The 26,347-nt window shown below is 46.8% G+C and overlaps 1 protein-coding gene across 10 annotated transcripts in view; it reads left to right on the forward strand.

Moving 5' to 3' along the window:
- Window positions 1-26,337, forward strand: part of BCORL1 (BCL6 corepressor like 1) — a 59,510-nt gene extending 33,173 nt beyond the window's left edge. For 8 of the 10 annotated variants that reach the window (XM_023525489.1, XM_023525488.1, XM_023525487.1 and 5 more), the window contains 8 exons: window positions 1,335-1,727; window positions 5,421-5,644; window positions 9,641-9,862; window positions 11,973-12,139; window positions 13,076-13,221; window positions 19,878-19,955; window positions 21,035-21,185; window positions 24,540-26,337. In XM_023525489.1, coding sequence (XP_023381257.1) covers window positions 1,335-1,727; window positions 5,421-5,644; window positions 9,641-9,862; window positions 11,973-12,139; window positions 13,076-13,221; window positions 19,878-19,955; window positions 21,035-21,185; window positions 24,540-24,819 — 1,661 coding nt within the window. In that variant the 3' untranslated portion in view covers window positions 24,820-26,337. Of the gene's footprint in view, window positions 1-1,334; window positions 1,728-5,420; window positions 5,645-9,640; window positions 9,863-11,972; window positions 12,140-13,075; window positions 13,222-17,942; window positions 18,794-19,877; window positions 19,956-21,034; window positions 21,186-24,539 lie in introns of those variants that run through there. The other 2 variants (XM_023525492.1, XM_023525493.1) reach the window with 2 other exon arrangements.
- The last annotated feature ends 10 nt before the right edge of the window (window positions 26,338-26,347 follow it).

Here is a 26,347-nt window from a genome sequence, read left to right on the forward strand (position 1 = left end):
TCAGTTATCTGACATTCTGTTCACTATCACCTCAGCACATAGAGAGCTCAGTGGTAATTGGGGCTCATAATGACAGCCCGAAGGCCTCACAAAATCCTCAAGTGTCTTCTGAATCATTGAAGAGGGAATTCCATTTTAGTGTTAAACACATTGTATTGCATTTGATTCTTTGGAAACTGGAGATTCTTGTGTGATCTCTATGGTGATTCTGTATTAACTAGAATATTAGATTAATCAGAACACTTTGTTCCCTGTCTGGTCTGTATAATGGAAAGTTTGCTGGATATTTGCTGTCTTTAAGTGGTCTGACTGACTTGAAGCTTTGGTCAAGGGCTGCTCTGTTTGCCTCAAACCATTTCTTTCTTCTGCTGACCTTACTTGGCTTTGGAGATCATTGAGTTAATAGCTAGGCCTTGGGAGAAAAAGGGTGGTGTTTTAGAGCTGCTTCTGAGGAAGATGTCAGTTCTCCTGTAGTGCTAAATTGGGCCAATTTAGGATTTGTACTTTTGTTGTTAGTAGAGTTGAAGGAAGAGGTGAGGAGAAAAATGACCTCTTGGCAAGGTGGCAGAGGAGGGCAGGAAAGGTACCATCATCCTGGGGTGGTGGTGAGAGGAGGGGGAAACACTTTGCCAGTGGTGAGGAACAGCTGCAGTGGGCATGGGAAGATGCCAGGGAGAAAGCTTCACCCCTGGACTCTTGGCCGCTCAGTGTAAGGGAAGAGGGCCTGGTTGAGGAGCGATTGGGCAAAACTAACCCATACCATGTCAAAGGAAGAGAACTCCTTCTTGCTTTTCTTTTCTTGAGACTCTTCTTTTGTGACAGTGGCTATATCAGTGAGATTGGTGGTTACGTAGTGAGCAGGGGTGGGAGCGCCATGCTAGTCTGTTCTCATTTGCTCTCTACTAAACTCTGATTTCCCAAAGGGCAGGGACTTGTGGCTCTCTCCTGCCTCTCACAAAATGCTTGGTGCCTTGTAAGCACTAAGTAAGAGTTTGTGGAATGGATTAGAGTGGCAGCGTGGATGAGGAAGGGTGTGTGGTTTGGATACTCTATAGCTATATGATATATTGGACTCTGTAAAGCACTTACAGGCAGATTATCTTATTTGAACCTCAAAACAGTCCTGCTAGGTCAGTAAGGTAGAAAATAGCATTCCCATTTTATAGATGAGGAAACAGAGTGAAGGAACTTTCCCAGAGCATATAGCTAATAAGTGGCAGAGCCTGAACTTGAACCCAGACCTTCAAACTCCTATTCCAGGGCATTTGCTTCAACACCATACTCTTTGTCCTTTGAAGAGGTACCTGACCGTCTTCTGTACATCCTGTCCACAGGAAGCATCTGTAGCTCCTTTGCTGGAATGGCAGACAGTGACATGGGAAGCCAGGAAGTCTTCCCCACAGAGGAGGAGGAGGAGGAGGTAACCCCCATCCCAGCTAAGCGTCGGAAGGTAAGAAAGACCCAACGGGACACTCAGTATCGCAGCCACCATGCCCAGGACAAGACTCTGCTGAGCCAGGGCCGCAGGCACCTGTGGCGAGCCCGAGAAATGCCCTGGAGGACAGAGGCTGCCCGGCAAATGTGGGACACGAATGAGGAGGAGGAGGAAGATGAGGAGGAGGGCCTTGTGAAGAGGAAGAAGCGGAGACGGCAGAAGAGCCGAAAATATCAGACTGGGGAGTACCTGACTGAGCAAGAAGAAGAGCAGCGGCGGAAAGGGAGAGCAGGTAAGACCAGGCAGGGGGTGCTTCCCCAGTGAGCTGCTGTCACCCGTCCCCAAACCACAGTGGCTTTGGCTTCTGGGCACCCTCAGGCATCTTGGGTGTTCCTAACTCTGCCTTCTCTACGCCTGTTCAGAGGCCTCTGCACCCACAAAAACCTGGTGCTATGAGCTCCAGCTGCCAGAGGGGGTCACTCAACACCAGTCTGAGGTTTTGGCTTAGGGCTGAGATTGAATAAATTCAACTGACCTACAGGTGAGCTGAGGACACGTGGGGCCCAAGCCCTCTAGTTTCTTATAAAATCTGAACCCGTGGGCAAGGCCAGAGTGACACCCTTGGCATGAGACAACTCGATACCAGGGAGTTCTCTGGTTGGCTTGAGGAAGTCGGATCTTTTGGGAGGTCGTGCACTCTCTCCTAGAATCCTGGGTTCAAGAAGAAAGAGCATTGACTGGCCTTTCTGGGTTGCCTCCAGCCCCTAAACTGAAAGGAAGTACAGTGGTTTTCTCAACCCAACGAAGAACTTCAAGTAGAAGTGGGCACAACTTTGCTTTCTCAGTTAAAGCCACAAAGGTTATTAAGAGGCAGGGGGAAGCTTTGAGGTGATCCGAGATGGCATTATTCTTGTCGGACCTGAGTCGGAAAAGCAGGTAGCCCGAGGAGAAAACCAGGCTTTCTTTGACCATGTCAGATGCTATAATATGTAATCATGGAGGCACAACCTGTCACCGAGCTAATAACAGTATGTTCCACTAAGTACTGTTCAAGAGCATTCCTATAATGGATTTGTAGATGAACAAAAAGCACATCTCTGGGTTCCGTAAGAGCACCTCTGTTTCTCATTCTCTTTCTTTGACCTCTGTCCTTAAAGCAACAATTGATTGTCTCCTGTAATGTATTCATTCTGAGCTGCTGGTAAATATCTTCAGTCTCCTGATTAGCAAAAATTGAATAACTACATTCTGAGTGGATGGTAGAATCTAGGCTTGCTATAATGCAAAGAAGGCTAAACCTCATTTCTGACTCTGTTTAAACAGAGACATATATGATACCGATCCCTATACTTAAGAGAGAAATTGAGCTAATTTTCATCAACTATATGAGAGAGCAGGGATAATTTTACCTTTTTTTTCTGCCAGAGCCATAATAGATTGGTCAGGAATGCATTGTCAAGCCATTGGCTTCAGCCATTTGTGTTAAGACGAAGAGAACCTTTTGTATCACCAATCTTCTGTAACAGGGATAGTTTCCTAGAAGCTTGGAAGCTTCTTATTGAACTTATGGGCTTTCAGAAGCAGAAGAACCTTCGAGGTTGCCTGGTCCAGTTTTCCACCCAATACAGAGATCTCCACTCTTGGCAGGCAGCCTTTACTTAAACACCTCCAGGGCACCCTTGGGCATCTTGCGTGTTCCCACCTTTGCCTTCTCTATACCTGTCAAAGGAGCATGGAGAACACCACTTAGCAAGGCCTCTTATTTGACTTGGGGGGCAGCTCTAGTCGTTGGAAAGTGGGTCATTCTCCCTCTGTGTGGCTGTTGGCTTTGGCATATGGTCTGGTCACCTTCCTCTAAATCTGATAGTGACATCTACATGGAGAAATTGCTTGGCAAACATCTCTCTTCTGAAAAAGCTCAATCCCTCTAATTACTGCCTATCATTCAGGTGGACATCAGGGAGTCAGGCAGAGCCTAAATTAGACAGATCACTTTACTCCTATCTGAGCCTCATGACCTTTCCTTTGGTCCTGGGCTTGCATCTCTCCCTTCTTGACCTGTGGAAGGAAGAAAAAGGTCACTCACACACCTACTACATCCACTCTCTGTTCTTTTCTGTGCTAGTAGGAAGCCTTTGCTTCACCACAGTTGATTAAACTCCAGAGCCTGTCATGCCCTGGGTAACAGGGTAGGGGCTGCTGCTTTTCCTGTGGTACCGAAAGCTATAATATGACTTCCCCATATTTTCTGAGGTACTCACAAGGCACGGTTCTGTCCCTTTTCCTCTTTTGCCTCAGTCTGAACCTGTTGCATCAAAAGCCTTGGTTTAGAATGTTTTGGTTGAAAGTGGCATTACAAGCCATCTAGCACAGGGGTCCCTAAGCCCTGGGCTGTAGACTGGTACTAGTCTGTGGCCTGTTAGGAACCAGGCTGCACAGCAGAAGGTGAGTGGTGGGTGAGCAAGTGAAGCTTCATCTGTATTTGCAGCTGCTCCCCAGCACTAGCATCACAGGCTCAATTCCACCTCAGATCATCAGGCATTAGATTCTCATAGGAGCACCGGTCCCCAGTGCCAAAAAGGTTGGGGACTGCTGATCTAGCACACCAGATCTTGGACAGGTATGAGGACCCACTCGTGGGTTGGAGCTAGTTGGGAGGAAGGGGTAGTATGATGGTATGACAGCTTCTAAGAACTTTGCATAACCTACAGCCAATTCCTCATACTGTAATAATGGCTCCCACATCTAGATCTGCCCTTGGAGATGTCACACGTGAGAGCAAGTACCAAGGTCCGGGGAGGCGAGTTGAGAACTTTTGGATCTTGTTCAATCCTCTCATTTTACAAGTTGGAGAAACCAAGGCCACAGTTACTCATTTCACAGTCATAGAGATCTTTTGTCATGTGCTAGGCATGGTGGTCAGTCCTGTGGAGGAGATAAAGAACACATGAGCATGGCCCTACATAAAGAGCTTATACTTAAATAATGCAATTATGATGCCTTATTCTTTCTAACACTTTTTAAAGAGGTTTTGCATATGCTACCTCATTTAATTCTCATACTAGTCCTGCGATATGGATTATATTCTCATTTTACATGCATAGCAACTGAGGCTTGGGGAGATTATGACTTGTCTCTAGCCAGTCACACAGCCAATGGTCAAGCCAGGTAACACTAATATTAGCTAAGACATAAGGGTAAACCTAGTCTATTCTCTGTACAAATGGGGGTTAGGACTGACCTGGGGGATGAGGCTCTTGGTAATGAGTTCCTAGTGTCATTCAGGGATCCCTGCTCTGGAACTGGAAAGAGCCATAAGAATCACAACCACACTTTTACAAATTAGAAAGTACTTTGTTCACTGAACTGTGGCTAGAATTAGAGATGTTGCCCAGTGTTTTCCAGTGACTTGATTTCCAACCAGGGAAGACCCCAGGTTTCTGCGACTGCCCGTCTGCTAAGTCCCCATAGCACCTTCTAGTTTCAGGGAGTTTCTGTGGCTTTGATCTTTGTGTCCTCAGAGAGTGACCACCAGGGCAGTCAGGTAGATAGAGCTGAGGCTATGAAGGAAGCCACCTACCATTTACTCCCCACCCAGTATACCTCATACTTTGCTTCAGCAGGGCTTCTAAATTTGATTTCATGTTGGAATGGAGAAAGAGACAAAGGGGGTGGGGGAAAAGCTGAGAAGAAAGTTCTGATTTGCTCTGGCCTATGGGGAACTCTTAAAAATTACCCTCATTTGTGGACACCCAGATGAGCTGCCCCCTCCTGGCAGGGCTGGGAGTTGTCTCCTGTTTGTAGAGGAGGGATGTTGATGTTGAAACACAGTGTCCATTTGAGAAGTGATACAGGTAGCTGATAGTTACACAACTTTGTACTGAGATTCTAATCCCCAAATTCCTCTGATTTATTTTAGAGGAAGGCGTTGCTTTTCTGTGTTCCGTTTCGCTGACATCTATTCTTTCTTGTCTCTTGCCTTCAGATTTAAAGGCCCGTAAGCAGAAGACTTCCTCCCAAAGTTCAGAGCACCACCTCAGGAACAGGAACCTTCTCTTGCCCAACAAAGCCCAGGGGATCTCGGATTCACCAAATGGTTTCCTCCCAAATAACCTGGAGGAACCAGCCTGCCTTGAAATTTCAGAAAAGCCATCAGGAAAACGAAAGTGCAAGACTAAGCACATGGTGAACGTCTCAGAAGAGACAAAGGTGTGTTGCTAGTGAGGGAACTTGTTGGGGAGGGGAGTGGGCTAGGGCTGTAGGCTTTCAGCAGGCTCCTCTGTCAGTAGGTCTCTGAGTGAATGAGTGAGTGAGTGAGAATAAGTGAGTAGCTGGGGAGGATCAAATTAACCCATATTTATTAAAGTATTTTAAACTAGATCTAGGAGGATTCAGGGTCAGATTTGAAGAATGGGAACTAAAGTTAAAGCTAACAATAAGCATTTGCAAACTATGGTTTGGCCCATGATGGCTTTTCCTCAACAGTCCTTGGATCTCCTTTGAATTAAGGAACAGTTAAAGAATATGGCAGGATACTAGCCTGACTAGCTTGTTAATATTCAATCAAGAAGCTTTTGTCTGGGTTTAACTCACTGGAAACCAATCAAGGAGCTTTCTGAGTCAATCAAGGTAGAAAACAACTTGTAGGAGCAAGGATATTAATGTCCAGATAAGGTTGCCAGAGGGTGGGGCTAAAGAAATTCCACTTGGGCCCCATTATAGTGCTGCCCTTCTCATGGAAGCAAAGGAGTAGGTAAGTGGGCACTCACTAATCTGTAGGCAGGTGAGCGGTCTAGAAACCATGTTCAAAATTGACATGTCTTTTGGGTCTGATGTTTATGGCATTGGTGTTGGGTTCCACATTGTACAGTTTGGAAAAATTATGCAGTCCTAATCCTGCATATGCTACCTCATTTAATTCTAAGTTGTATGTTTGAGAAAAATGAAGGTTTGGGTTCAAATGTATACCTGTAATATGTGTTTGTCATCGACAACCAAAAAAAGGTCAAATTGGGCTTGTTCTGGTGGTTGTGCTTCTTCCAGCTCTTTCTAGCTCCAGAGCAGGGATCACCGAATGGCACTGGCAAAAGGCGGGAGACCCAGGTGCTTATTTCCCTCCTCCTTTCCTGCTTCTCTCTCCCTCCCCCATTCTGGAATTTGGTTCCAGCTCAGAAGAGGTATTCAAGCCTATTTCCTTATCTTTAAAAATGGAAATGATATTCTGTGTCCTTTCCATCTCACAAGGGTGCTTAGGGAAACAAAGAAGGCAATGTTAAAGGCTTTGATAATCATAAAGTGCTCACCAAGGTTGGTGTACATCCTTGAGCTTGAGCTTCAGCTGAGGAAAGAATGAGAGGACAGAGGTACAAGCATGGAGTGGCAAAGTAGCAGTGACAATTCCCTTGGACCTCCAGAGGGGACAGGGAGGAGCAGCGAAGTCTGGTCTGTACTGAGTGTTCCTAATTCCTACAGCAGCTCTTGGAGGTAGGTACGGTTGCCCTCTTTTTGGTGAGGAAACTGAGGCTCAGGGAGGTTAAGGGACTTGTTCAAGGTTACTCAGTGGTCATGAGTGACAGCTGGGTTATAAAGCTTGCCTGGCTGCCCTCTGGAGCCCAACCTCCCTCACAGTTCATTCCATATGCCTCCACCCTGTAAATAGGTGGCTTTTGTCTGTGTTCCAGGGACACTGGGGTGGGGGCGGGGGGCGCAGCCTGGCAGGGAAACACTGAAATCCTGAGCACTTCTGGCAAAAGGTGGACGTCCTACTTCCATTCCCCATGTTCCTCCCAACAGTCAGATGGCCCATCCCCAGCCACCTGACATTTAGGAGCACATGCTAATACTTCTGTCTGGTTATTCTGCTGGCAGTGTGTCCAATGAAATGTTCTTCCCAGAGAGGTTTTTGTCCCTTCACAGGACCTCCTTTTCTCCTTCCTGCTTTTCTTTCTCTCCCAGTCACCACCACCTGCTCCAGTTGCCCACATAGCATGGTGCTTAATAGTGCGAAGTAAGGGGGCGGGGCAGGGGCAGCGGATGTGCCTGCAATACTGAAGCTGAGGCATTGGCCAAAGGCTTCTTCCTACAGGAGTTCCAAGCCAGGAGGAAAGTGGGGAGAGGGAGGTAGCCCCCATTTGCTCTTGTGTCTCCCCCTCCCAGGAAGCCTTCCTTGTCTCTGGCAACTTTGGCCACCGGAAGAAGAGTCATTTTTTGGCTCCTGGCTTGGCTTTGCAAAAACCTGGGCACTTTACCCAGCATCCTCTTGTACTTCCATTATACACCTCTGTCCTCCTGGCAGTAGAGCAGCATTCTAAGCTCAGAGCCCATGCTTTTCTCCTAATGATTGTTCCTCTATGCCCTTTCGGGATGGGGACAGAAAGCAGCTGCTGTTGTCTTGGGATTTACCAGAGGAAACAAATGCCTGGGGCCCTTTTTTCCTGGCCTCATGTCTTTCTAGGTGTCTTTTCTGGCTGTCTAGGGCTCTGTATATAGCTGGCTTGAATCAACTCAACAAATATTTGTTGTGATGATGTGCCCAGCTGTGAGTTAAGTGCTGTAAAGAACAGAAGAGAAGATAACAATATGAACCCTGCTCCCAAGGAACTTAAAACCTAGCAGGGGAGGCCAGACTTGCCCATGAAACAATGGAAGGAAATTAAGACAGGCATCAGGTACCAGATTATGTGATTTGGACTAGGTGTTCTGGATATGCAGAGAAAGATGGCATTGGGGACTGGAGTGTTGTAGAAGACCTATGATTTAAGTGAAACTTTGATGCCCTGATGGGTTTGGATAAACTGAGGAATGCATCTATTGTGGTGTAACAGATGACCCTAAAATATAGCAGCTTCAAACAATGATAAACATATATTAACACACAGTTTCTGGGGATCATGAATTTGGGAGCAGCTTAACTAGGTCTGGCTTGAGGTCTCCCATGAGGTTGCAGTCAGAATGTCAGCCAGGCCTAGATTCATCTGAAGGCTTAACTGGGTCTGGGGCTTCCAGGTTGGCTCCCTCACATGGATGGCAAGTTGATGCTGGTTGTTGGCAGGAGGTGTCCTGTCCTTGCCTATGGCGCTCTCCAAAGAGTTTGCTTGAGTGTCCTTATGACATGGCAGCTGGCTTCCCCTAGAACAAGTACTCCAACAGAGCACGGCAGAAGCCACATAATCTTTTAGGACCAGGCCTTGGAAGTCACACACTATCATCCCTGCAATCTCCTATTGGCTAGACAAAGTCAGCCCTATACAGTGTTCTACTACACAAGAGCACGAATGTCAGGAGGTGATGTCTAATGAGGGTACTGTCTGCCCCCTGTCCCCCCACAATGATTCATGTCTCTCCCACATGCAAGGCATGCCCCACCTTTCCCAAGGCTCCCCCTAAATCTCAACCAATTATGGCATCAGCCTCAAGTTTAGAATCTCATCATCTAACTTAGGTCCAGGTTTAGATGTGGCTCCTTGGGTCTGGTTCCTTGAGTATAGCTCCTGGAGCACAGTTCCTCCTGATACAAAGACCCCTGAACTAAAGAGACACATTATTTATCCCCACAGATGCAATGTGCCATGGCGGGATAGGCATGGGAACTTGCTCTAGACATTCCAGTTCAAATGGGAGGATAAAGGAGACACACAGGGGTCATTTATGAAGAAAGGACTCTAATGTTTTGTGAGTGTCTACCCTATGAATTGTTCTAGAGCCTTTCTAGTTCATTATCTCAAAGATCCTGCAAGGGAGAAAGTGAGGCTCAGGTTGGGCCTTGCAGCTAGTGGCTGGCAGAGGCAGGATTCAAACCTGCCCCATGTGGGCATGAGTGTGACCTGGGGATGCAGTGTGGTGGAAGATGGGGAAAGCCTGGTGAGGGTTAGATGTGAAGGAAGGTTTTTAGACTAAGAGTGAAGGCCTCTGCAGCTGTGCCTCTTTAGTCAAAGATAACTATCTCTGCTTCTCTTTATTCTCAATTTGCTTCTGCTTATTTATATAGATGACTTGTAAAAACCTCAATAAATGGGGATTGAGGCAGGTGAAGAAGGCATGCAGAGTACTTGAGAGAAGCTGGATGTACCCTCAATCCCTGATTTCCATTTCCTTCATCATTCCTTGTGTTTTTGTGGTGGAGGATTTGAGCCCTTTTGCTTCCACTCGCTGGGTGGAAGTGGATGGAAACCTGTGCTGATCCGGGACTGCATCTCTGCTTTCCAGGGCAAAGGGCGTTGGAGCCAGCAGAAGGCACGATCTCCCAAATCTCCCACCCCAGTGAAACCCATAGAACCATGCACACCCTCTAAATCCCGAAGTGCCAGCCTAGAGGAGGCCTCAGAGTCACCTGTAGCCCGGCAGATTCCCCCAGAGGCACGTCGGCTCATAGTGAACAAAAATGCGGGTGAGACCCTTCTCCAGCGGGCGGCCCGTCTTGGCTATAAGGTAAGGAGCATCCTGGTTGCAGGATGCCATTGCCCAAGCATCTGTGGTGAAGCTTCTCCCATTGGCTCTTCTGTAGCCTGGGCAGAGCTTTGTTTGGGGCCTGAGCCCAGGCTGGCTTTCTATTGCTCAGATGGCCTCTGGGGCCTCCATGTCTCTGGTATGGTGTAGGTGAATGTAAGCTTGTTTGAATGGTAGTTTATGATGAACATAATTAAAATGGTAGCACAATATCATCCAATACATTTCTAGGCCAGAAACGGGATTTGGGGGTTTTTGTGTCACATTTCCCTGTGCAGTGGCTCCCCCACTCAGAGAGGAACACGGGTGATCATTGCTCATCCTTAATATCCCCATCTAACAACCTCTCTTTTTGGCTTCCAGTAGTAGAGGGGTCAGGAGTATGCTGGAGGGAAGGGCTGGGTTCACTCCACTGTATACTACTTCCCTATGGATCAGAAGAAAGCAGGAAAGGAAGCTGGTGTTTATAGAGCACTTCTTTTGTCATGTTAAGAGCTCTGATTACTTCATATCATTTCATCTTCACTATAAGCCTATGGGTGTAGGTTTTATTAGCCCCATTTTACAGGTGAGAAAATCAAGGCTTAGCAATATTAAGTATCTTGTTTAAGATCACCCAACTAGTACATACATATGCATCTGAATTCACACCAAGGTCTTTTTGATTCCCAAGTGCCAGGGTAGGGGTGGAAGCCTGACTCATTCACTATCATGAAATAATGTTGGACATTTTGGTTTCCCACTTTTTATTGATATGAACTCCCTTGACCGTGTACCGTTGCCCATCACACTAAATATTTCCTCAGGATTTGTTCCTAGGATGGAGCTGCTGGATTATAGAGTAGGCCCTCTTTTTTCTAAGGCTTCCGATGCCTATAACTGACTCATTTAAAGACAGCCATACACCTAGCCAGGCTGGCTTGTATAGAAGAACTGCCTTGACAGTGTCTCACGGCAAGCAGCCATCTTTCTTGAGCACCTAGTGTAGGTGCCTGGAGGACTGCCAAGGGAGATTTAAAGAAAAGACATTGAGCAACTTCTTCTGTCAAGGTTAATTTTCTTTAACTTGGAGCCAAACCAGTAAACAGGACATCACAGGAGAACCAACTAGGACAGGGCCTGAACAGTAGGACAGCATGTCACAGGAGGGAGGGAAGAGTAGTCTGGGGCCTGGGAGAGAGGTGGGCGTCTGCATTGCTGGAGAAGGTAGAGGGCCTCATGCTCCCCCAGGCACAGGCTCTGTGATAGCTCCTATATCCAGGAGGCAGCACCCCCAAGGCAGCACCCCCAACTCAGGCATACACGCTCATTCGCAAGCTTGCTTACTTGCTCTACCAGCCAGCCTGTGAGCTTGCTGTCAGTAGGACAGCTGAGCAGCCCATTTTGCCAGGGCCTGGGAGGGCTGAAGATAGGCCCCCAGTAGCTGCTGTGGCCTCTTCCCTCAGAAGAAAAGCTGCTTCTTCCCTCCCCCTCAGCTTATTCACCAGCTTCATACCCAAGACTACCTAGGGTGCTTCTAGGCCTGGAGTCCTGCCTCTGGTCCTATCTTCTCAGCCCAGGGAAGCTAATTACTACTACATGGATAAATGACCACAATGAATTATACTTGCAGCAATCCTGATTCGAAGGGAGGACTCGGATAAGCATCCAGGGTTAGTACTTAAAACAATGAAAACCAGCACCCACAGATAGTATGTAAACCAATTATTTCTTGCTTGCCACCACAAATCTCATTACTCTTGCAAAATCCCAGACTAAGGAACTGGTGCTCAGGGAGGCCTGAGGGTTTGGGCTCTGGGTGGGTAGGTGAGCCTCTCTGAGGACCTCACCCCAACAACTCACACCCAGATGAGTGTTCTTGGTCATGAGAAATGTCTCCCTGTTGCCGAGAAAATAGCCCAGAGCTGGGGCCTCGGTGATGGCAGCTCTGGACTGACTTCGCTGACAAAAGATTTTGAGACTTGCCTGTCAGTCCCCAGAATAAAGGACAGGCTCTAAGACTCTACAGACATTTGGAGAGTTTTGACCCTAACTGGGGTGGTTTTAAGAATTAGGCTTCTCTTTGCTTATGGACCTATCTCTGTCCCCACAGGATGTTGTTCTCTACTGCCTCCAGAAAGACAGCGAAGACGTGAATCACCGCGACAATGCTGGCTACACGGCTCTGCATGAGGCCTGCTCCCGGGGCTGGACTGACATCCTGAACATCCTGCTGGAGCACGGGGCCAACGTGAATTGCAGTGCACAAGATGGCACGAGGCAAGAAGGCCACTTCCCCTGCCACTCCACCCTCCCCCAGCTAAGCCCCAGTCTGGACCTTTGCATCACACCAGGCTGCGAGTTATAGAGAGGCCTTATCAGGAGGTGTTTCAGGAAGACATCTGTAGGCTGTAGGGGGAACTGGATTAGGGCAGAGGTGGATGTGTTCCTGGGTGGCCAGTCCATATCCGTTACCAAGGGAAGGCCGGGGTTATCTAGGGATTATCCCATCAGATGCAGCTTCACCAGAAAGACTGCTTAGGCTTCCTGCATGCTGTCCTGGTGGTGTACCTGTCTCAGGCAGAATCTTGGGCCTTAGGTACCAGGAGGCTGACCTTAGGGTAACATCCAGATTTTATCCTTGATTTCATCTCTGTACACTTTTAAAAAGACACCTGCTGTGTCTTAAAGAAATTGCACCCATTCTCTTCTGCTCCATCAGAGGGCCTACTTCCTGGGCAAAATTGAGACGTGAGCTGCATACCAAGTAGGGGACTTGAGTCAAAGAATTTAGGCTCTGTTTGGCCACCACTTGGTGTATGGACCCGTTCTGCTCATCCCTGCTCATAGGTGGTCATCCCGGTCTTTCTGTTGCTAACACCCAGCATCTGCTTTAAGTTTAACCTCAGTCAGAGGCCTGTTCTCTCCCAAACTCCAGATCTACCAGGGGAGCTCCATTGTGCCCTAGAGATTCTCCCAAGGTATGCAGGAACATAAGAGACAGAAATGAGAGGGAGGAAAAAGAGACATAGAAAGAGAAGGAGGTGAGGGGATGTAGTGAGGGCTGCAGCCCAGAGGTGGTTCCTCCATCCTAAATCTTACCCACATTACACTGGGGTGATCTCATTTTACTTTTTCCTGATGAGGTAGCCTGAGATCTAGACACTCAGGTTACCACTTGAGCCCTATTGTCCTCACCATGTATCACCTCTGCAGGCCAGTTCATGATGCAGTGGTCAATGACAATCTGGAGACCATCTGGCTCTTGCTATCCTATGGAGCCGACCCCACACTGGCCACCTACTCTGGACAGACGGCCATGAAGCTGGCCAGCAGCGACACCATGAAGCGCTTTCTCAGTGGTAAGCACAGCCTAGATTTGAAGCCATCATCTTTGGGATTGGCCTTTGATTCCTGAACTCCTGAGGAGATATTCTTCATCTCCCTCCATCTCAAACAATTTCCATGAGGGGTGTCAGCTCTCTTCACAGGATTTCCTTCAAGGGTCTCGGAAATCTCTATGCACTTTTAAGAGCCCAAAAATCTACTTCCTCTTATCTCCATGCCGTGAGTGTCCACATCATGTGCATCCTCTTCAGGGCCCTGGTAGCCCATGGGGAGGCATATAGAACAGGCCTCCTTGTGAGACAGCAGCCCCACTAATAGATTTAGTTGGAGGCAAAACGAATTGGCCTGTGCTTTGAATGGGATGACATTTGCAAAGAAGTGACACTTAGTGTTTTGCTTTTGTTTTTGCATTTTCTCCTATTGATGATCACAGTGAAACCCTTTGAACCCCTCCTGATGCTTCATTCCTCCCAGCCCTTCCTTGTGGTAACTGCGATGTTCCCTCTGTACCTCTCCTTTCTTTTTCTTCTTCCCTCACCTGTCCCCTCTGGAAAAGTGTCTGGTGTTCAGGCCCATGGCAAGGGCCACAAGCCAACATGTGTTTATTTTCTGAATAGTGGATTGCAAGTGTTTGTCTGCAGTTAGATAGCGCTACTGAGTAGGGCAGTGGGGGAGGGGGATAGATAAGGAGGGAATTCTAGCCTGGACATGCTCAGTGGAAATCTCCTCAGACTTGACCTCTGAAAGAAGGAATCCTGCCTCCTCAGTGACATCAAAGCTTGGCCCTTGCTCTAGCAGTTACTTCTTCAGACAGTCTGTGCAGCAGACAGAGACAGAGCAGCCGGGAGTTGTATCACTGACCCTCCTTGGAGCTGTTGATGTTTGTGGTAGAACCCCTCTTGAACTGGGAGCCCACAAAACCAAGGGTTTGCCCAAGGCCACTCCCTGGTTGGTCCTTAACCCCCAGAGCAGCAGTTCTGGGCTCACAACCAGGGGCTCATTTGTTTATTGAACAAAGGTTAACTGGGTAAGCTGATGATGGAGGAAGAAACAAGGGAACCTGAACCGAAAGTCTCTGTGAAAGGAGGACTAGATGGGAAGTACAACCTAGATACTAATAAAAGCTGGAGGGAGAGCAATAAGAGGCCACTGAGGGGCCTTGGTTTCTGCTCAGCCAGCCTCCATCCAGTCCCCAGTCAAGCCAACTAAACTCTGCAGTCCCTGGTTACCATGTACAGGCCGCAGGCCTCACAGCCGAATCCAGCCTCTCCTTAGCTCGGAGAAGGAGGACTGCCTTTTTCTTTCCCCTAGCTCTGGAGTCCCAAACCCCTGTCATTGAGGGGCAGAGCCACTTTGTGAGGCTCATTCAGCCATTTATCCTAGGCTAGTGATAACTCCTAATCCCTTTAGCTGAACCATTACTGAGGTGCAGGGCCTCCTCCCACATACGGTGCTTCATATGTACTCTTTCTTACATATACTCATATGCTAGACTCCTAGGAAAAACTATCAGAGATGACTATCTAGAGCGTCTCAACTTGATAGAAGCACCACGTAGAGCTCTGTCTCTGATCAACAGCTATAATCCAGGGCCTCTGTGGGCTAGAGACTGCCATCCTGAGGGTCTTGGAGCCCTCTGCATCCACATAAAGCTATGTCTGACCACCAGAGTAAGCAGATGAACTCTTCTTCCCAGACCCCTTGTCCAAAATCCTGAAGAAGTTTAAATGTTGAAACTATTTTCAGTAGTTCAATTAAAAATAAACACTTTCTTTTCTGTTCTCATCTCTGCTAACTCATCCCAACTACTAGCCAGTCTTTCGATGCCTCCTTAAACTAACTTGAATGCCAATGCCTGCTGCAGAATCAAGAGGAGACTTCTTAATTCCCGCACTCCCCAGCCTGTCCAGGCAGACCACCATTCAAATCTTGATGTTGTTTCTCAGCTGTATGAGACGGAACTGTAGCTTCATAATGGGGGTCAGAAGCTGAAGAAAGTGTTAAAATTGGGCCACCTCTTTTCTGTGCAAATATCAAGTGGCATTAAAGGCAAAGCTCTGTCTGGCTGTTAGGAAAAGTGCTAGCAAGTGGGACTAGGACCTTGGCCTGACACCCCAGGGAGGCAGGCACTGGCAGCAGTCAGCAGGTTTCCAGGGGGATTTGGGCCCAAAGGCTATTTTTGCAGATATGAGAGGACAACGCTCAGTGTCTTTTTTAAAAAATTGAGGTGAAATTCACCTAACAACTATTTGGATGTGAATAATTCATTGGCACTTAGTATAGTCACAATGTTGTACAACCATCATCAGGGTTTTGTTGTTGTTGTTGTTATTCCATGAACTGAGTATTTCTGTTTTGTTTGTTTGTTTGTTTGTTTGTTTGTTTAAATCCCGATACCCCATCCCCAGATCTCAAGGATCCACTGGGTAAAGTGGCATAGTGGCTGTAGGGAGCAACATGAGGTTGGAGGTTGGAGAGGCAGTTCCCTCCACTGCCTCCCCACACCTGGATGCTTTTTGGTAGACTTGTGGATTTTTTTTTATCTTGCCTGTCTGGCTGAGGTATTTAAAAAACTTTTTGCTTTTCATCCCCAAGCATTTGCCTGACCAGACTCTCCGCAGATTGTCTTCTTCTTCCCCTAGTGGAGATCCCACTGGGCAGAAAACGAAGGTGCATCCCTGTAGGGTACAAATCCCCATTTTTTTGCAGGCAGAAAAGGTGAGCAAGAGCATCAGGTTGCACCTCACGTGTGGCTTCCCTTATTTTGTGCAAGTCCTCTGTTCTGTGAATCAAATCCCTTTTTAAACACACAAAGGAATGTCACTATTTACAGGTATACTGTAGTTAATTCTTTTGTAAAGCAGAAGATACTGGTATTCATCTGGGTTGTAAATGTAGCTTTTCCTATATTGGGTTGGCTTAAATGGAGGCCCATTTCTCCTGAGATCATGAAGGATATAGCAGCTCTCTTTCCTTCCTTCATTCATTCAGCCATGCATTTATTGAGCACCTGTTAGGTTTCAGGTACAGTGCTAGATACTTGAGGCCAGACAGTGGGTCCTTTCTCTCTTGTCCGGGGGCTTGGAGCACCAAGCCATCCAAACCCTCCCAAAGGCCTTTGGAAGAAGACCTCCTCAGGGCAAGTGACAGGCCAGCATGTGACTGACTTGCCTTTGACCCTTTGAAGAGAAGAATGATATCCAAGCTAGCCAAAGGAAAAGAGTTTCATTCTTTCTCCTTTGTTGGAAAGAATGTAGGGGCTTGGAGGCATTGTTGCCATATGGTTTGGGTCATTCGAGGAAGTATCAGGATTGCTTTTTCTTCCACTGATGAAAGGGTTAGCAATTTACCACTTGAAGTCACTGAATCACAGGTTTTTGTTTTTCTTGCCAGACACCTCTGCCACATGATCCCATGTAGAAGATTGGTTATTTTTTGTTTTTCTCTCCTTTCATGTCCCTCAGCTGGCAACTTGGTTGGAGGAGATGGAGAGGGGTATGATGGGACCCTGGAAAATAGAGAAACTCTGATTGCCAGGGTGACCACTCACATTGAGTACTTTATTTTTTTTAATTGAGGCAAAATTCACATAAAATTAACCATTTAAAAGTAAACAATTCAGTGGCATTTGGTACATTCACAGTGTTGTATAACCACTACCCCTATCTAGTTCCAAGACATGTTCATCACCCCAAAATGAAACCCAATACCCACTAACCAGTTGCTCTTAATTTTTTCTCCCCAACCCCAGCCCCTGGCGACCACCCATCTATTTTCTGTCTGTATGAATTTGCCCATTCTGGACATTTCATATAAATGGAATCATACAACATGGGACCTTTTGTGTCTGACTTCTTTCACGGAGCAGCATGTTTTCAAGGTCCATTCATGTGGTAGCATGTTTCAGTTCTTCATTCCTTTTAAGGTTCAATAATATCTCATCATATGGATATGCCACATTTTCCTTATCCATCAGTTGATAGACATTTGGGTTGTGTCCACCTTTTGACAATTGTGACTAGCACTGCTATGAATATGCATGTACAAGTATTTGTTTGGGTAACAGTTTTCAGTTCTTTTGGATATATACCTAGGAGCAGGATTGCTGGGCTGAGATACTTTTGAAAGAAAGGATAAGAGTAACAGACTCAAAGTTGTGGGAGTGGGCAAGGGAGAATCAAGGAAAAGGAAAGGCAGTCTTCATCATGATTTTCTGTAAAGGTCTGTGAGGAAACATGACTCAAAGCTGTACCATCAAGTAAACCTTGCAGTTTCTTCTTGTATACCACTTGTGGCCTGTTTAGACTTTTGCATCTTTGCTCAAGCCAGTTAACTTTTGGCTATCTCAAAAAGGTAAATTCACCTGCAAATAACAAAAGATTTGCTGTCAGTGAGAATTAGAGGAATGAGCCAGAGGCTCTAAAGGCAGTTCCTAGAAAGGAGCCTTAGGAATGTGGTGAGCTAGGGCTGCTCTGATGGAATCCTTCTATGACCTCTTGTGGAGAACAGCAGTCATTTTAATGCCTAGGTTTCAGCATGTTGTTTAAGCAAGCACATTACTTCATGGTCTCACCTTGCAGTAATTCCTCCCTTCCTTCCTTTCTTCCTCATATATTTATTATGCTCTTATTATGTGCCAGGCACCTGGGCTTAGGTACCAAGAAGACAATGATGAACAAGACAGTTGTGGTCCCTGCCTTTTGGGAACTTAGGATTTCATTCTTTTATCTCCTAGGACACCTAGCACAGGGCTAGGCACAGAATAGACAGCTACTTAACTGACAAATGCTTTGGGAAGAAACTACTGCCAACTCTCAAGTGGCACAGGATACAGAAGAGCACATAAGCTGGCAGCCACGACCTCAGGATTTTTTTCATGGAATGCACAAAAGATCTAACGTACGCGACTAAAGGTTTTCCACTGTAGCTGCTCAGACATTAATCTGAAAGCTTCTCTCTGGCTGCCTTTTCCTATTGGAAGAAGCCCTTCATCTCCTAGAAGGTTGCTAAAAAAGGACTTCTTCAGTAGGTCATAACAGCCAATAGGCACTTCTGCTGATAGGATGTGTGACCCAAAAGGAAGGTATGTTGGAGTGCAGTGATACCTTCCATTGGGGGAAACTAGCTCCACTCCCTTAAGAGTGGCAGCCCGCTTCCTCCTGGTATTTTGTTTACAGAGGGTACCCTCACCTTACCTGTGCCCTTTGGACTCTCTTTTGTTCTGTTTCCCAGGTGTCACTTGAGGGCTAGTAGCAACTATACACAGTTAAATCAGCTTGCCAGCAGTACTAGGTGGTATATTGACAACTGCGGGGTCATGTGTCCACAGATAACATAATTGAATTTGTCCTGAAAACCTGTTTTTTTGTCTACATGGAGTTGAGAGGTAAAACAGTTCTACTAGATGATGACATTTAGCTAGGAAACAAGCAGGCTGAGGGGTGGCCTCATGTCTGTCCTCAGATCAAGTAAGCAAAAGGTGGTTTTAAAAAAATTATTTTATTGTGGTAAAATGCTTATAACATAAAATATTTTAATCATTTTAAAGCATACAGTTGAGATTCACAATGTTGTGCAACCATCACCACTGAGTTTCAGAACTTTTCCATCACCCCAAAAGGAAACCCTGTACCCAATAGGCAGTCACTTCCTCTTCCCTCCCAACCACCAGTCTGCTTGCTCTCTCTATAGATGTGCCTGGTCTGGACATTTCATATACATGGAATCAGATAATATGTGGCCTTTTGTGTCTAGCTTCTTTCAGTTAGTGTAATGTTTTCAAGTTTCGTTCATATTGCAGCATATATCAGTACTTCATTCCTCCTTACAGGTGAATAATATTCCAATGTATGGGTGTAACACATTTTGTTTATCCCTCATTTATCTGAATGACATTTGGGTTGTTTCTACTTTGGGACTGTTGTGAATAGAGCTGCTATGAACATTCAAGTATAAGTTTTTGTTTGAATACCCATTTTCATTTCTTTTGTGTCTATACCTCGGAGTGGAAGCAAAAGGTTTTCGTGAAGATAAACTTGATCATCCCCCCCTATGTTTTTCAAAAATGAACAGAAATTGTGCTTCCTATCTCACTTTGAATTGGGGATAGGAATTGGGGATAAAAACATTGTGACCAGCAGAGAGTTAAAATCCTGGGATAGGTCTAGGATTCTGCTTAGAGAGTAATTTCCTACAACAGTTAAAGCAGGGATCCCAAACCTAAATGGCTTCATCTAAGAAAGAGCAGGCTGGGTGGGGACTGTTGAACTGAAGAAGAGCACGTGTCACCTCTCCCTCCAGCTAACTTTTGACGTGCAGGAATGTAGATGCAATGTTGCCAGACCTTCTGATTTTTTTTTTCCAAGAAAAGTTGGAAATCTGGATTTTTAAGTGAAATCTCTCCATTTAAAAATGATAGATGTTAATTTGGCGAGGGGCAGTTTAAAACACTGGGCCAAACCCCAGACGGTCAGTGTGCTAGATTTGGTCCTGGCTGCTGGTTTGCAACCTCTAATTGACAGCCAGAAGTGTATCACTCTCTTGTCACTCCTGGCCCCTTTTGTGGTCCTTCTCTTTTCCCATTCTCCTAGCCCCACATGGACATACTTTGCTTCTAGGTTCCTTCTCTAGGCTACCCTCCTTGTGTCACTGCCTTCTCTTCTTTCATCAGATCACCTCTCAGATCTTCAGGGCCGGGCAGAGGGGGATCCTGGTGTATCCTGGGACTTTTACAGCAGTTCTGTATTGGGTAAGCTTTCAGTGGGATTATTCTCACTCCTCACCCCCTGACCCCCATCTATGGCTCAGAGATGCGGGATTTGCTTTGGGTTTCACTGATTCTTCTCAAAAGCAGGAGTGACTTTGTGGAGGTAGCCCCTCTTCCCGTTAGTAGTTTGCAGACTCTTTCAGTGCAAACCCTAATACATGCCTACCCCAGACTCAGAACTCATTGGTCTAAACCAGGAAATGCCACTGATTTGGACAAAAAAAAGCTATTTAGCCCTCTATCATTCCCTACCCTGGGTATCTCTTTTTAATTCTCTCTTCCAAGGTCCCTTTCTCCTTTGTTTTATCCTAACCCTGCCAGAAGCCCTGCCCCTACATTATCACCTTTTGTGATATTGCTCAAACTCAGGAGGGACCCAGCCCCTCATCTATTAGCTGCCATTCCCTCCCTCCCCTGCCCCCACAATGTGCACAGAGTTTCTGAGATAGCTACTGTCTCCCAAGCCCTTAGCCTTCTGGCCTAAGCTTTCCTCTCTTGGAAGAGCAATCAGTCTTTATCTGTGGCATCTAGCACTCACCATCAGGCCAGAGGCTGCAGATTGTGGGATGCACCCACCTCTAAGCTTAGGGGAAGCTGGAGCAGGAGAAGGTTGGGATGGAGCGAAATATGCCACACCCAAACTCATGGCTTGAGAACGCAACTGGCTGAGCCCCCTTCAGGCTCTTGGGGATCCAGCAGGTAGTTAGAGTGGTTTGGGGAAGCTGTGGGAAGTGAAGGACAGGTGTTTTTACCTTGCCTTTGACTGCGATGGTATCTTCAGGCTTCCATCTCCCAACAGCTTTTTTCCATTTGAATTGTGGAGGAGTACAGTGAATCTCTGGCCTCAAAATACTATCTTCCAGGGCTAGAACTTTTATGTGCCCTCCCAAGGACGGGAGCCATGGGACCGGTGAACCTTGGCCCTGGCCAGGAGGCTGTAGGCTTATTGTTTATCTCCTAATCACCCACACATTCATACCCCTTTGTCTCATTGGAGCATTTCTATTCTTTGGTTTTGTGCACGTAAGTAAGTCCTAATTTCCTGTCTGCTCTTCTTACAGAGGAAAAAGACGGGTTTGCCTGTGACCTCCTACATAATCCCCCTGGGAACTCTGAGCAAGGAGACGATGGAGAAGAGGATGATTTTATGTTTGAATTCTCAGACAAGCCTCTTCTCCCTTGCTACAACCTCCAAGTGTCAGTGTCCCATGGGTAAGTGTCTGAGAGATCTATGGAGACCGAGCTCCAGGATCCTGATAACTCCTGGCCTGCCTCCCTGGGAAGGGTGGAGTTCTCCAAAAGGGAGCTGAGACAAATGCTGGAGCATGGGAAAGATGATATGTGACCAAGGCCAGCCTGACTTTCCAACCCAGATTGGTTATGTTCACAATAGAGACTATAAGCTCTAGATACATTGACTGTATTTATTTCCCCAACCCCAGGTATGAATTCACTCTTGAAGGATTTTTGTACTGTTCCTGGGTGTAAGAGATGATTTTTGGGCTTATGAACTATTAGAATCTCTGGAACATTTTGTGTATTTTCTGGGGACAGTTAGACAGAATATTTGAAATTGAGATTCTTGGAAAAGCCAGGACATATGGTTGCCATAGCTATGGGGTCACTGGGGTCCTTAAGTAATCCACAGGCTAGTTTCTCATAGCCTTAATGCTAGCAAGATGATGGCATCAGCGCTGTCATCTCAGATTACCATGTATTTTATAACGGGGATCACCCATCTTCAGAGACTAGAATATTCCTGACACTTAACATTAGACTGAACCCATTTAATTTTTATTTGATGATTCAGAAGGGAGTTGGACAGCCTGCAGGGATGTGGTTCTTTTTGGCTTCACTGTACAGCAACGTGTGGCAGTGCTGGTTAGAACGATGCAGGATAAATTGTCCTTTTGTTCTTAGCCTCCATCATTAAGTATTTTCTTCTTGTTGTTCTCACATATTTCAGATACCTTTGCGAACACTTTCAAGGATACTTTTCCTTTGATATCTATTCTTAAAATAACAGACCCTATTTTTTTTAAAGTGAAAGAGCATGAAACACATATAGATAGATAGAGAGAGAGAGAGGGGTGGCCAGTGGATTAGGAACCCTTCAAGTGAGCCCCTTGGTTGACAACTGTAACTAATCAACCAGTTTCTTTGCAACCCTTCCCCCATGGCCTGATAAGAATAAAAATAGCCTATATGATGACACTACTAGGTGTCAATTTCAGGGGATTTTGGTCCTTATTCTTCTGGGTATCAGCTGATCCCTGAGGGTAGGGCTAGGCTTCTGAGATATAGGATTGCACAGTTAATTCCTCCAAAGTATTCAGCACCTCCTTCTCCGAAACAGGATCTTGGGCCCCAGGCAGTAAAAGGACCAGAGTAGTGCAGACAGAACACAGGCAACCAGGGCTGCGCACCACTCAGCCGGGTGGCGGGCAGGTTTTTGGTTGAGACCTTGGTGCAAGCAAAGCTGGTTTTCCTGATGTTACACCCCGCAGTACTTTTTTCTGAATCTGCACTTCCTCACAACTTCAGCACAATGTGAAAATTTTGTTTTTCGAGAAGTGTGTGTGTGTGTTTGTGTGTGTGTGTGTGTGTGTGTGTGTGTGTGTGTGTGGTGTGTGTGCAGGGGTGTAGAACAATGACTCTAAGGCCCTGTGGGGTTCAGAAGTGCCTTCTGCATCATCAAACCAAAACTAAATTGTTATCGCTAGTGTTAATGTTCTGGGTTTTTCCCGCCCCGCCCCCCATGCTTTGAAAGTGATGGTCTAAGTGTATGGTATGTGTAAGCCCTTTCTCTCAACCCAGAACACTCCATTTCCTGATTGTGTGGGATGACATAGTTTGCACTAATTTGGAAGAAACATTGCATTTTAGGGATGAGGATTGCGGGTCTCAGTAGAAGTTTTAGGAGCTGTATAGAACCTTCAGTTCCATAAACGTGTCTTAAGCAGTTGAACCAGGTTAGACCCCGAGGACCACAATACAGCTTGGCCTTCAGAGAGTCTCCAGTCTAGTGGAAGAGACAGACAAGAATATACTTGACCCTAACAAAAGACCAAATGTCCTAAGCAGATGAATTATGTAAATAACTCAAACAGTTCAGAAGAGTGTCAAGTGAAAAATCACAGTTCCAGTCTACCCTGAGCCCCCATTCCTATGCCTCAGAGAGAACCACAGTTTACGTTTGTTTTGGGCTCCATTATAAGTAGTATAATAGGGATGTGAACCAAGTACCAGACTGTGGGAGATAGGATGAGCAACCATTTTCATCGGGGAAAAGCCTTACAGGTGATGTGGTGTTTTAAGCTGGGCTAAGAGGAGAGGATGAGGAAGGGTGTTCCATGAGTTAAGGCACTGAGACGTACAAGTTTAGAAAGTTCAGAGAGCAGGGCTAGTCCTTCCTCAAATGGCTGGCACTTGGTGGGGTGGGGTGTACAGAGAGAGGCGGGGAGGTTATAGGGTGGAGATTGGGCTGAAGAGGTTGAGTGGGGTTATGTTTGGAAGGTCTTGCATAATATCATGTGAAAGAATTTAGAGGTTTTGTTGTTTTTTTTTTTGTTTGTTTTGTTTTGTTCTTTTGTTTTTTTGCTAGGAGTACTGGTGATCCATTGAAAGCTGTTTAGGAAACAAGTGAACAGGTCAAATTTTGTTTTTAGAAAACAGTAACAGAGGATCCAGTGGGGAGGTGCAGAAGAGTGACTCTTGGCAGAGGGAAACCAGTTAGGAGGCTGATGTAATATAGTCTAGGCCAAAAATGGCGAAGGCTGGATGTGGGACAGTGAATGGCAAGGAGGGAAAGCCCTGGAAACAGGGACCATTGGCATGGGGATGCAACATTTCTTCCTGGTTTAGTCAAGGCAAATGTTTGGCCTATGACAGACAGTTCTCTCTAGTACCCCTCCCTGCTGTACCTAGGCTGCTGCCTAGTCTAGTTGGGTGTGCTCAGCAAAGGCAGACTTGCTGTAACGTGAGCTCCAGCCCTGCAGAAACCATGGTGCTGCTGCTAGAGGGAAAAAAAAAAAAAACTTGCCTAATGCATTCCAGAGCCAAAGAGAAATGCCTTTTAGATTACCCGCAGTTTCTGCCTTTCTCCATGGCCCCCCTCTGCTGGGGAAGATCTTGGAGAACAAGGAGGCAGAGGAAGCAGGAGTGAGAACAGGAAAGGAAACCAAATAGGGCTGGCAAGGGTTGGTTGGGGGAAGACCTGGTCCCAGAAGATGGTAAATTCCAGGTCATGGGTGTGTGTAAGGCCTGGGGAAGCCCTGCTAAGTTTTAGATTCTGGAAGGCCCCTTTCCCTCCTGCTCTCGTTTTTCGGAAGAGGTTAGTCAGTCATGGGTTAAATGCTTGCCATTTAGCTGATAGCTGGGCCAGCCAACGGAGGGGCAGAAAATTTTCGCCTTAGCTACACCCAGGAATCCTCTGGTTTTGTGTGTGTGTGTGGGTGGCGGGGGGTAGCCAGACTTACAGCTTTCCTGGGCCTTCCAGAGTGCTCCCAGTATCCTCACCACTTCCCCTCAGCCCCCTTCCCTAACTCCCATCCTTGCCTTTTCCAGGCCCTGCAACTGGTTTCTCTTTACTGATGTCCTGAAGAGGCTGAAGCTTTCCTCGAGGATATTTCAGGCTCGGTTCCCGCACTTTGAAATTACCACCCTGCCCAAGGCTGAGTTCTACCGGCAGGTGGCCTCCAGTCAGCTGCTGACTCCTGCTGAGAGGCCTGGAGGCTTGGACGAATGCCCCCCAGGCTCCTCTGAGACTGTGGAGCTGGTGCGGTATGAGCCCGAGCTACTTCGGCTTCTAGGGTCTGAGGTGGAGTTCCAGCCTTGGAACAGTTGACTGGGAAAACAGTCCCTCCCTTTTCTTCTTTCTCCTCCCAAGTTCACCCTTCCCAACCTCCCCTGTTTTCCCCCACCCAGCACCAGACTGCAGAATGAGGCAATAATATGGACCAACAAGAAGCCGCCTTATCAATGCCAGCATTAGTGACTGGATTTTTTTGGGGGGTGGGGTTAAAATTAGCTCACATCTCTCTGTCATCGTTATTGTTGTATGGTTGATGATGAAGGTGGAAAGTTGAACTCCACGTCTGAAGATAAGAGGTCCCCAGGGTGGTGGGAGGTGGCACCAGGTTCCCTTGGACTGGCTTCCTTGTGTATGACCAAGACCAAACCTGGGCCCTGGGTGGCCATGGCCTGTCCAGAGGAGAAATGAGAAAAGTTAAATCTCTGAGTGCCCCCCTATTCCCTTGTGTTCTTCTGTCTTCCATAGTATTTATTTTATTAGTATTTAATTTGTATTGTTTCATTGGTTTCTGATAAGTCTGTATCACTGTGATGATTTGAGACAATTTGTTGTATTGAGGGACTTCACCTCCTTTCTTTGTTTTTCTTGATAAGCTCTGGAGCTGCTCCCTCCCTCCCTCTGACAAAGTTAATCCCAGGTTCCCCCACACACACACTGGGGAGGGGGTAGGGAGGCCATTGACTTATGACTAAGAAAGGTGGCTGGTGCTGGCCCAGGGTTGAGGGGTCAAGGGTAAATCCTGAGGCTTTGGTGCTCCACCACTCCCAGTTTTTTCTCAGTTCACCACCCCCTGCCCTTTGCAGCAGCCCCACTATTTTGAGATTAGTGTTTACTGGAGATGGGAGAGGATCGTGGGAGTGAGGGGTTTAATTAGTTACTCTAATAGAGAAGAATTGAGAGTGGACCTGAAGGATAAGGTTGCCCCCTCCTCATGCTTTCTTCGCTGCTCCCCTCAGAGTGCACAATATGGGTTTGTTCCTGCGGTTATCCCCCCTGCACCCCCAGCCACCTCACCCAGGTATGCCCTCACGCTCCCTGGATACTGAGCCTCTCAGATCCCAGCCCTTGGCCCCCATCTCTCCCCGTCACCAGACACAGCATCCCTTTCCTCTCTCTTCTCTCTCTCCTTCCTCCTTCTCCCTCTGCCTCTCATTCTTCCTTGCAATCTGTAGAGGTTTCTGGGGTTGACTGTCAGATGTGAAATCCAGGTCTCAGCTGTTTCCTAGGTGAGGGCAGGAGACTAGTCTCCAGCAGGGACCTGGGGCTGAGTGCACGGCCTCTGGCCTCCAGCACTGGCCTTGTTCAGGGGGAGAGAGGGAGGAGCTTGGGCTGCTTCCCTTTTCCCAACCCCCTCTATGGCGTTGACTTTCTCACTCTTGTTCTTATTTTTCTACCAATTGCTATTTTTCCGAACAATCCTTGTAGAGAGTATGTGCCATCCAAAGGCAGGAGGGCCTCACTGTGGCTGGCTCTAGTTGGAGATGGTACATTTTTATTGTACAGGTGCTAAAACAACAACAACAAAAGAAGAAAATGGAAAAAAAAGACCAAGTTAAGTAGA

Source organism: Pteropus vampyrus, unplaced genomic scaffold (genome assembly GCF_000151845.1).
Source record: "Pteropus vampyrus isolate Shadow unplaced genomic scaffold, Pvam_2.0 Scaffold566, whole genome shotgun sequence".
In the NCBI taxonomy this organism is placed as follows: domain Eukaryota; kingdom Metazoa; phylum Chordata; class Mammalia; order Chiroptera; family Pteropodidae; genus Pteropus; species Pteropus vampyrus.